The 11,362-nt window shown below is 50.3% G+C and overlaps 1 protein-coding gene across 7 annotated transcripts in view; it reads right to left on the reverse strand.

Moving 5' to 3' along the window:
* TNIK (TRAF2 and NCK interacting kinase) overlaps positions 1-6,545 on the reverse strand; it is a 161,807-nt gene extending 155,262 nt beyond the window's left edge. For 6 of the 7 annotated variants that reach the window (XM_030495366.1, XM_030495365.1, XM_030495363.1 and 3 more), the window contains exon 1: positions 6,131-6,481. In XM_030495366.1, the coding sequence (XP_030351226.1) occupies positions 6,131-6,187 (57 nt within the window). In that variant the 5' untranslated portion in view covers positions 6,188-6,481. Of the gene's footprint in view, positions 1-6,130 lie in introns of all 7 variants that reach the window. The other variant, XM_030495360.1, reaches the window with a different exon arrangement.
* Positions 6,546-11,362: the final 4,817 nt, after the last annotated feature.

Consider the following 11,362-nt stretch of genomic DNA (forward strand, 5'->3'; position numbering starts at 1 on the left):
TCCTTTAGAAATCTTAAGCAATTTACACAAAGAACATCACACCTCACTCACATAAATTGTTTTCCTGAGTCCAGAGCAGACAGCACATCGGTTTCAATGTGCAGCCACAGTTCAAAGTGCCAAAAGGGAAGAGAAGGAGAAGACATGGTGAGGAAGGAAATCAAAGCTATTGGCCTTATTAGTGGGAAATACAACCTCTCATTTAATGGAGCTATCAATGACTTAGACTAGTGGTTTTCGACCCACAGCCTGCTCTAATGGCTGCGTGAAAGGTTAACAAAGAAGATGCCTGAGCATCAGTAAATGAAAACCTCATGTGATGGAGGCTCTATGCTTCCCACAGGAGAGCAGGGCACGTGCAGAGCAGCCAGAGCCGACACAGCCACTCGTGGGAAGAGTCAGCCAAAGCCCCAGGAGAGGGAATGGTGCTGACTCCCAGCACAGCTCTGCCGTGTGTCTGTCCTTCACCCTACAATGCTCCTGCTCTCTTCTGCAGCTGGCATGTGGAATATGGCACATTATGCTCACCCTTGGGTGAGAAGCTGCCTTCAGGAGGTAGGTCCCTGAACCCATCCCAGCTCCATCCTCCCCACCCCAAGACACAACAGCTTTTAGTGATGCTGCTCCTTCATGCAGTGCATCCTTTTGCCTGTGGGTAGCTTTTTACTGTGGGGAAGAGCACAGGAAATCTAACAGGATTTTCCCCATTTATATTTGAGGCATGAAGAAAGGCAACAGGGATCAATACTCTATCCTTGGTCTGTAGGTCAGAGGCAGAGAACTCCCACGGATGCCTATAAGTACTCTTACAAAGAGACTAGGGGTGCGTTAGGAGTCAGGCAAGGGTTTGCAGAGAGTGGCTGGGAGCTGAGCCCAGGAGGCGACAGCTGCTTTCACGTGACGCGGCCCTACACGAATGATGACTTCCAAGGACACCTATTCCTTAGCTGGGAGATTCATCTGTGAAGATTAACATGCAGATCAAATGGAAACTTTTCCCCCTCACCCCGTACGAACTGTACCACTACCTCTACTAGAGCCTGGCAGATAAGAAGTACGTAGCAAGGATAAAAGCCTCCTCTAACTACTTTTTCTTGCATGGCTTAGAAATCAGACACTTGATTTTAAACGTGCCCACCAATCAAATACTCTTTGTTGCTTCAAACCCCAATGCAACAAAACGCTCATGCTCAAACTTCAACCTGCTCAAGCACATGTTTTGCTATAAATTCACTCCAAATTATCAATTTTTATGGCTGCCCAGCGCAGGAACACTAGTGAGAACAGACTCTCTGTGGATTTAAAAACACCATACGCTTTCATGTCGGGGAAGATCTCCAAAGATGAGGACAAGTAACCACAGCTCCAGTGCTGAAGGACACATGGAGAACTGCAGAAGAGCAGCATCTGGGCTGCATACCTCCAAAAGATGGGAAAAAAACCCCCAACAATTAAAATCAACCACGCAGAAGGCTTAGACAGAAGACAGCCTTCTTTCTTTTCATGAGCACACACACAGAATATGCACGCGTGTGTAGAAGATAAATGTTTGCACCGGTATCAGAACTCCCTGCTCAAGGAATGGAAGTGAAATGCTGGAAAAAAAAAAAAAGGGTTAGAGTCGGGCAGTGTCATCCCTTTGGGATGATTCAGAGACAGGTATTGTGCTGCCAAGGTTTTATAGTAAAAAAAAAAGCAAGCTCAAAAATACACACGGATACAGTCACAGTCCACAGCTTACACATGCACTGAACCACACTGGAAGAGGACAGATGAAGTTCCTGCTGGAAGACTCCCGAGACTCTCTATCCTCAGGAATTATGGCTATATTTATTTATATGTTGAAGATATGTCCCAAATTTTGCATGGTAGCATACCATGTAAAACACAGCATAAATAACCTTTTAATGCCTTTTTTAAATCTTCAGAAGTTATCTCTAGTTCCTCTTTCTATCTAAGAAGAAGGTGACCTTTGCAAAAGCTGTCCAATTTATGTTGGGCTACAGAGTTTTTTAAAAGGTGCTGGAAGAAGAAACCTAACATAATCCTACCTGGATAATGCTCCTGAGTGGAGGCTTGCAGTGCTTATCCCCCCATTAGAACTTCTCCTAAATCTTTAATGATGCTGAAATACGCCATAAACTGATGAAGTTCTGGAAACAAGACAATGCCAGCATGTTTGTTTGAGTTTTATGGGGGTTTTTAGTATGAGAGCTTTTATTTTCATTGACAGCGATCAACTAATGCAAACAAATGGCCACTGAAACTTCACTTCTATACAAAGCAAAGCTGAAGGAAGAGTAGTGACATTTTTGCATTTCATCCACTTCTTCCCAGCAACAGCTAATACCCACCGACTCCTTAATTCTGTGTCGTCTCCTCTCCAAGCCTGAGCATTAAGGGCCAGGCCTTTCCAAAACAACTAGCAATTTTAGGATCCAGTTCCCAGAGAGTGCACGGTCAGCACTTTCCTAAAGTAAATAACAAAAGATTGGGTTTTGTTAATGAGCTCAAAACAAAAGCAACATCCAGGTACATGAAGAAAACAATTACTCCTTCCCCAAAAAGGCTGCTTTTAAACTCCCAGGCTTGCAGGAAACCCTCAGTCAAGCCATACAACCCACAGGAGCCTTGCAAGGCTTGTGAGCAGGGGGGGTTGCTTGCCCCACACCAGTCCCACCCCAGGGGTTATCATTTCCTTGAGAAAGGCTTTGCTCCCAGAGAGCTTTCATTACCCCACACACATCTTGCAAAGCACCCCAAATGAATCCAGCTGTGCCAGCTACTGCAGAAGAGCCTGCTGCCACCACTGGTACATCAGCCAGAGGCCCAGCCCTGCAGATGGATGCAGCAGAGGAAACGCTATTGACCTGAATATTTTAGAAGGATCAAGGCCACTGCCTTCAGCAAGAGCTGACAGGCTCTTGCATTCACTGAGACAAAAAAAACCCACCCCAAACCCAGCCCCATCTTTCTGCTTGGTCTCCTATGGGGATCAGCTGTGCATTTTACCAGAGAGCATGGCCCACTGCATCCCTTCTCACATTCACTTGTTCTTATTTTATTGCAAAAATCTGCTCCTTAAACACGGCTGTCAACAATCTGTGAGAATCCCCCTGTTAATCATTCTGGTAATAGCACTGCCAGGTCACCTGGCTATTAAATGTGCTGAGTGGACTAGCAAAAATATCTCCTTGCCCGCACAGAACATTATAATGTAGTTTATCTTATCCCCTTGTCAGTATAATATGCAGCACTACCTGTTCAATGGCCTCATCATTTTAAATTACAGTTTTCTGCAACATTAACAATACTCATTACCAGCACCACCACCGGAAGATCTCCCTTTCAAGAATCCTCTGATGTTGAAGGTTTCACCCTGTTCCTTCCTTGCACTCTTAGCCCTCTGCACTGACACAGGGACACTGGGGTACCATGGCAATGAGCATGGTGCACAAGGATGGATAGAAACATGTCGCAAAGAAGGCAGGAGCCAGCCCCAAGTGCACTTACTCGATGCACCAGGCCGTGTATTTTAATCAGAATTCAATGCTTTGTTCCTGTCCCAGCTACCAGCATGTCAAGCAGATGCACTGCGATGGTGGAGCCTGACTGCGTGGCCAGGGTAAACTCTAGCATGGCAAGAACAGAAGCTCCTACTACCTCCTGTGTTACCTTTCAGCCCAGCTCTACAAATCCTACCCTGTAAGCTATCGGGCAGAGGCAAGCCAGATGAATGATGGTGTGCAGGGTTGTGCTTGTGCCAAGCCACACTCAGCCTTGAAAAGCACAGCATGCTCTGGTCCTGCAAATCCACCTTCCTCCCCTGTGAGAGAAGTAGGGAAGCCAAAGCAAAGGACGGGGTGAACTGCCAGTCAAAGGTCCACCTTTTTTATATGCATTTACTCGTTGTTCATAAAACCCAGCCTCCTGGAACATTTCAGTGACTCAAACTTGGGAGATAAGCGGCCTGAGCATTTCCTTTCCCTGCTGCTGGGAACAAATCATCCCCTCAGCCAGATTTTGAGTCAGTACCTGGCTCCCAGCATTTCACTCACCCCTCCTTCACCCCTTCAAAGACGTGGGCACAAGAGCAGCATCTTCTCCATCCAGACCCATCTACAAACCCGCAGCCGTGGCACTTCTAATAAATGGAATTTTGCAAGGCTTGGGGAATTACTCCTCCCTGCCATGTTTTGTGCCCAGGCAGCAAATTTACTATTGATTTCTGATTCAGATCCCACAGAATGATTCAGGCTTCTTGCCCTATCTACTATATTTATGACCTTTAACAATTATTCTAAGTGCTAGAAGAGCTCAGTTTAGAAGAAGATCTATTCCTTGGCAAATTAAGCTCCTATTCTTGTCTCGCTTTCAAACCAACACATCTCTCATCATTTACAGGAAAGCACTGTAGCAGGTCTCTCCCGTTCAGAGGGGACTGAGGTCCAAGTGGCAGGGGTACCGTGCTGTCCCCGGGGTCATGCCGGGGCAGACACAGCTGGGCAGGAGACACGGATTTGCACTCCCCTCCCACCATCGGTCAGGGTTTCAGGTCCCCCCGTCTCCGGTTACCCTGAAACGCCAGCACTGCTCTGCTCGCAGACCAGGCGCTGCCGGTGGGTCTCAGGGGGAGGCAGGGAAGGAATATACATTTCCTCCTACAGTGAAAACAAACTCCTGACTGTATCTGGAGCAGGTTGCTATTAAAAAAGCCACAAATACAGAGGAAAAAAAAAAACCTGAAACCAAACCACTAAGGATTTATGGATACAGTTTTAAACACAAACAGTGCCCTACTTCAAATAAACTTCCCCACACAGGTGTTAAAAAAAATATCTGATTTTCAGGTTTCAGAGGGCAGGGGAGAAGAGGGCAGGAGAGGGCCCCTCTCCCACCCAGTGATAATGTTTTCCTGGATTAACTCCACCAGCTCCAACAACCTCTCTCCCAAGGCACCTACTACGGGAAACAAGCTCCAGGTCTGTTTTTAAGGTGATGGTTTCCCCCCTCCAATCCCATCTATACCATGTATTGCTGAGCAATCATTTACACGATTAATCAACCAGACACTCACCAGGAAGAAAGTAGGGCAAATGAATACAGAATTTTTTCCTTCTTGCACTGAAGCAAATTATATTTCTAAAAACACACTTGTGCAAGTCTTGAGGGGATTCTGCTCAATTTTATTTATTTATCTGGGCCTGCAGGTTGAATGAAGCAGCCTTGCTGTTGCCTCCTGAATAAACACTGCTTCTCTAAATGAGTCCCCATGCTTGTTACCAACCTGCTATTCTTACAACCAGAAAGATGAAGAAAGGGCGAAAAGGAAGAAAGTTACAGGAAAAATAGAGCGGGGGGGGGGGGGAACATCAGGCCACAGCCCACGCAGAGGCTGACACGTTTGACGAGCCCGACATTTCAAGGGTACACGACGAGCTTCATTTTCAGAGGGGGGTGAGGACGAGACAGAGCGAAGGGGCACCGCGGGAGATGGATGGGAAGGCTGCGGGGGCCGCGCCGGTGCGGGAAATCCGGGTCTGGGGGGCAGCCCCACACCCCGGAGGTTACAGGCTCCAGGGTCCGTGTGCCCGCCCGTGCTGCGGGGCGCAGGCACTGCCCCGCCTGCGGGGCCGCTGTCACCCCTCCCGGTGCCGGTGCCCGGCGGCCCCGCGGAGAACACGGGCGGGGCGGGGGGGGGGAGGGGGGCTTGTCGCAGCTGCGCGCCCGCACACACACGCGCGTGCACCCGTTCCTCCGCGCGCGTGTGCGTGTATGTGTGTGTATGCATGTGTGTATGTGTGTGTGTGTGCGCACACACGCACCTGCGCACCCCCGCCCGCCGCGCACGGGTGCGCGTGCGGGTCCACGCACGCGGGCACACACACATGTACCTGTGCACATACACACACATGCGTACACGCGGCTGCCCGCGCGCACAGGCACGCGCACGACCTATGTACCTCGGTATGTACATACGTGCCGGCGCACGGACGCACAGCCCCGCGCACCCACACCCATCCCCCCCCCCGCTTTAGCCTTAGCACCCCCCCACCGGGGAATGAACGGATGGATGGATGGGGAAGGGGGAGTGACTCCCGCATCCCCCCGGATCGGACCGGCGCCTCACCCGCAGCGCCGAGAGGTCGATCTCGTCCAGGCTCCGCGCCGGGGAGTCGCTCGCCATGTTTCCGCCGCCGCCGGCCAGGCGGCCCCGCCGCCACCGAGCGGGCAGTGGTGGCGGCCGCCGCGGCGCTGGCGCTATTTAACGCCTCTCCTCATGCGGGGCGCCGGGAACGAGAAGCCGCCGCCCCTGCCCTTCCGCCTGCAGCGCGGCTAGGGGCGGCCGCGGGCTGCCGGCAGGCAGGGCACGCCGCGGGCTGCGCCGGGATGGCGGCGGCGGCGGCGGCGCATCGCCTCGCCGCCTCCCTGGCCGAGCGCGCCGCCGGAGCTGTCTGTCACGGCGCGGGGAGGGGGCGGCGGCGCGGGGCGGGGGCGGTGCCGGGCCCCGCCGGCAGGGGGCGGGGGCGGGCAGGGGGCGGGCAGAGCCCCGCGGTGGCCGAGCGTCCCCCCACCCCCCCCCCAGCCCCGTCCCGGGTCCCTCCCCTAGGGCGGGCGAGGGGCTCCGCGCCCCGGCCCCCGCTGCCGCCCGCCCGGGTGAGGAGGGTCGGGGCCGGGGGAGAGCAGCCGCCGCAGCCGCACCCCCCGGAGGGATGCGCGGGTGCGCCGAGGACAACGCCTGCGAGAGCCGTCCTGCGCGTCCTGCGGGTTTCCAGCCCCGGCGCGCCGCATCGCAGGGCCCCACCGCGGGGTTCGTTCTGCGTGCAGACCCCCGTGACAGAGAGCGGGCAGAAACACCCGGACCCTTACCCCGGTGCAAGAGCGGTTGTGCCTGCCAAGTCTGGTGGGAAAAGCTGCCAAATCTCAGGTGCTAAACCCAAACCCTGCTAGGCTGGAGCGTCAGTGCTAGGGCCTGGTCTTGGTGTGAAAGGAGCGGCCTCTGCTTAATGCGCCTTGGGATGCTCGGGTCAGAAAATGGCCATTCTCCAGGTGGATCCAGGTGCCAGACCTAGGTTTATGACCTGTCTTCCCCATGCTCAGGAGCCATCCTACCTCTATGGACTCCCATGTTTTCTGAGTCGGAATACGAGATTTATGCTGTCTTTGCAATTGACCAAAACTCCTCCAAAGCCAGCAATAGCTAGGTAGATTCAGCTTTTACTATTTTCCTTATTTCCCTTTTTCGGATGTGGTTTCTGCCAAGCCAGGTGCCATATATAAATATATATGTATAAAAAAAATCTGTTGCCTTTGAGAGAACCGTATGGAAGCTGTACTTACAACATCAACTTGTGTCAGGAGCTTACAATATGCAGATCTGGGAAGCGGAAACCCTACACATGAGTCAATTGGCAGGCGGATGGGATTTTCTTACACTTTCTGGTTGGAGATGTGCTTCAAAAACAATCAATTGCATTACAAGCAATGGTGCAGTTGTGGGGAGGCTGCGTGCTGCAGCAGGTGCCAGGGGTGCAGCCTCTGGGCTGGGCCAGGAGGGACAGACGTATGAAAGGCCAGAAGGAGCTGCTGAAACCTCCCCAGGAGCGACAGAATCCGCCGAGGCAGTTGCAGAAGAAGTGGGTGCTGTCAGTGCCTCCGCCTTCCGCTCACTAGATAGCCCGCAGCAGAGGGACTGCATCAGTGGCTTGTTAGCGTTATTAGTCCTGATGGCAGCAAGGCTCACAGGGGCTGGGGACGGCAGCGCTGGCGTTCCGGCTTGCAGGGCTGCGAAGGCACAGCAGAATGTGATTTTTTTTGGTAATGAACTGCTGAAGTGGCAAGTAGCTGAAGCTGCCCGCTGTGAGTGAGGCGCACAGGACTGCACAGCAACAGCAGCCTGCCTGGATAGATCCCCTTTTCCAAGCTACAAATCATCACTCCTTGATATCTTGCACTGTCGTTAGTCCTCACTCGCATTTAAGGATGCAAATTTGATCAAAATGTTAAACTCAATAGAATAAACACCAGGAACCGTCTGAGCACCCTCCTGAATCTTTGATGGGGTGTTTTTTTAAACCAGATGTTGCCTGTGTCTGTTCAAACCTAGGTATTGCAATGTTTTGCTTATAGTTGTGAAGCCAGAGGCAAAACTGCCTGGAAACTAGCAACAAACCAATGCGAGACTTCCTCCTGCTTTCATTGTTCTCAGGGAGAGAAGAGAGGAACAAACAGGATGAGAGAGGATGCTGGCTTGCTGTAATGTGTTTTCCATCCAAGAATATATGGGATTATTTGTGAAACTCAGAAGAATTAAAATATATACATGTGTATTTATGACCCTTATGATTTATATACGTGCCCAGTCTCGCAAACAGACAGATTGCCCTGATCCTCAGCATGAATGCAAAAACCCAGTGCAAAAACTGTGATTTAATTATGGTCTGCCCACTGTCTATCAAGATGGTAAAAATGTAGAGGACCTTTCTGTTGTCACTGGCATGAGAAATGCACAAAGAGACAGCAGGAGGTGAAAGGAAGATCCTGGTGAGGGCTGCTGTTTCCAGGCTGCTGGGCGAAAGGACTGGCCTTGGTGTGGAGGTGTGCACCCAGTGACCGCCTGAGATGCCTGGGCTGCCGCATGGGCTGTACCAGTGTCTGGCCAGGCTGCAGGAAGAGCTAGAGCTGGGCAGTCATTTTCTGCAGAAAGCTCTTCCTATAGAAAATGAAGTTTCTGAGACATTACTTTTTTCTTTTTTTTTCTATGTCTCTCTGTGTACTTTTTTTCTTCCAGGAGCATCTAAACAAAATCTTGCAGTGGGAGTCACTGTAACTCAAAACAGAGTATTTCGTTGAATTGGCCCAAAATATTTTGCTATGAGTCAGTCCAGCATGAAATTGTGTTTCCACCTGGCGGGTCTCTGCTGGGAATGGCGCTGGACCCTGTTGTGTCTCATCGTGGTCCCTCTCGCTGCGTGGTCCCTGTGCTCCAGCCAGCCTGGCTGCATTGCAGCACTGGCATGGCTATACGTGAGCCGCAGCATGGGCGAGCGCTGCCGAGCCAAACGAAGGCGTGAAGCTGCCACATCCCATCCTTCATGAAGCAAGAGCCATGGAAGAGGAGTACAGCCCCTCCTAACTTGGCTCCCCACGTCTCTCAGCAGCTCCATACCTGGCATTTCTACTGCTGTGGAAGCTGGGGCCATTTCGTGGCAAGTCGTTTTTGTCATTTCATCCCCATTCAGAAAGCAAGGAAATGTGAAAATCAGTTTTTTCCCACGGAGTGGCAGTCCCCAGCTCTGGTCAGCCCCAGCAAGGAACAAGCACCTTAATGATCCAAAGCTCTGCTGCTGGCAGCAGGGGGCTAATGTCAGGGTCAGTATTTTTTAATTATTCCTTGAAGGGCATCAGTTCACATATAAACATCCAGGTAATTTGACCTCTGAATAAAACTAAATTTAATTATCTAACAGTGCCACCACTGTTAATTATTTCATGAGGGGGTATATGTAGAATGAGTAAATCTAAATGACGCATAAGGCCTTGTCCAATTAGCAAGGGCTTTGGGTGCTTCAGGCTTTGGATTGTTCTCCAAAAGATTAGCAAGAAAAGGAATGAAGCAAACAAGCAAGCACATTTGGACCCTATTTGGTGCTCTGACTCTTGATTTATTCCACCAGTACATGTGGGTCACTTGTTCCCAGTAATTCTGTGACCATTCAGCCCCATGGCTTGCATCAGCACAGTTTTTCTGTACCCCATGTTTGCCCATGTAATGCAGTACTTAAAGGACTCTGAAAAATGAATATTCTGTTAAATGCATAATAATTGGGGTTCAAGCTAACATGACAACATTCAGCTGTGTTGAAAGACACTCAGAAATGAATGGCTACATGTGTCCTAACCTGTATCTATTGATCTTCTCCAATGCACTTTAACTGATTCATTATCAATTACTGATTGCTCAGCCTTCTGCTGATACAGGTTCTTCTCCAGGGAGAGAAGTGTTTTCCCCTTGCATCCTTGGAGCTGAGCAGGACTATGGGTGTGAACCCAGTTGCCAGGATTTTTCCAATAAGTATATATAAAAAAATAAACCCGTAAATAGTTAATCGCTCCATCACTTAAGCATTGTTGAACTACAGAACCCTGTAATCACTGCAAGGGGGGAGTAAATGGAAAATCAGCAAGGGCTCTTTGAAAAACAACCTACCACCACAGATTCATACCCAGGGAACAGCACAGTGCAGTTAAATAGCAAAGTCCTGAGGCAGAGAAAGAGATGGTAGATGGTACACTTCCAGGCACTTAACTCGCCCACAGCACCCCTCCAAGCTGTGTTCTTCCCCAAAGTATTTGGCACCGAGGCCCAGCACAGAGTTTGCTTTATGCCCGTTCCACTGCAGTTACATTGCCTTCTCTTGAGGGCTGCCACCATGGGCCAAAGTCACCAAAGAGACAACAGCCTCAAAGCCTTACCCAGCAAGGCTAGCAAGGTGCTAAAAGAAGCAGGACTGATTGCTGTGCTCTCCCATGGTTTATGTAGATCAGACTCACTATCTGCCTTGCATGAGTTAAAGGAGGCTTTTCCAGGGTAGCAAGCGCTCACACCCTTTGAAATGCCTCTGTATTATTTACCAGAAAACCAAAATTTGAATATAACTTTCAGGTAAAGCAGAATTATACGCAATAGTGCATTGGTCTCGCCCGCAGATGCAAGCAGGCACTGGTGCCATTGTTGGTCTCCCATCAGGCTGGCTATAGCATCTGAGGCCTAAAACACTGATGATTTGGGTAGTATGTTTCCATGTTGCTATTTGGGAACATGCCACACTAGTGATGTAGGTCTTCGTGTTGTCAATTAACCTCTTTTCATTGTGTCTTTTCTGCAAAGAAAAAAATATCATCAAAGGGCAACCCTGCTCTTCAGGAGGTGTCAAGTCTTTTATAGTCATTTAAAATGTGCCAATTGTGACTGTTTAGAAACCAATCAAAATCCCATTTTTGCACTGCTTGCAGAAAACCTAATGCAGCCTTGCCCCCAGCAAACCATGTTCCCACAGCCCTGCAGAGGAATACTAATTTCTCCTTTCTTTGCTGAGTTCCCCAGGATAACATCAGTATCCAAAAGCTTAAGGTCTGGAATGCTGAAGCTGCTGGATCAGGGACATTGTCCAGAACCCACCTGCCACAGCAGGAAAGTCCTCTGGGGGCCTCTGCCCATCAATACCTGCTTTACAACCCTGTCCATGGGGTGGAACAGCTGCTCTGTTCTTCAAGTGCCTTTTATCAGAATTATTTAGCATCCCCAGATGTTTTTTATGCTGATCAGTCTGGAGCTGAGCTACCCTAAGACAACCCGTAC

This window comes from Strigops habroptila, chromosome 8, assembly GCF_004027225.2.
Source record: "Strigops habroptila isolate Jane chromosome 8, bStrHab1.2.pri, whole genome shotgun sequence".
Classification (NCBI taxonomy): domain Eukaryota; kingdom Metazoa; phylum Chordata; class Aves; order Psittaciformes; family Psittacidae; genus Strigops; species Strigops habroptila.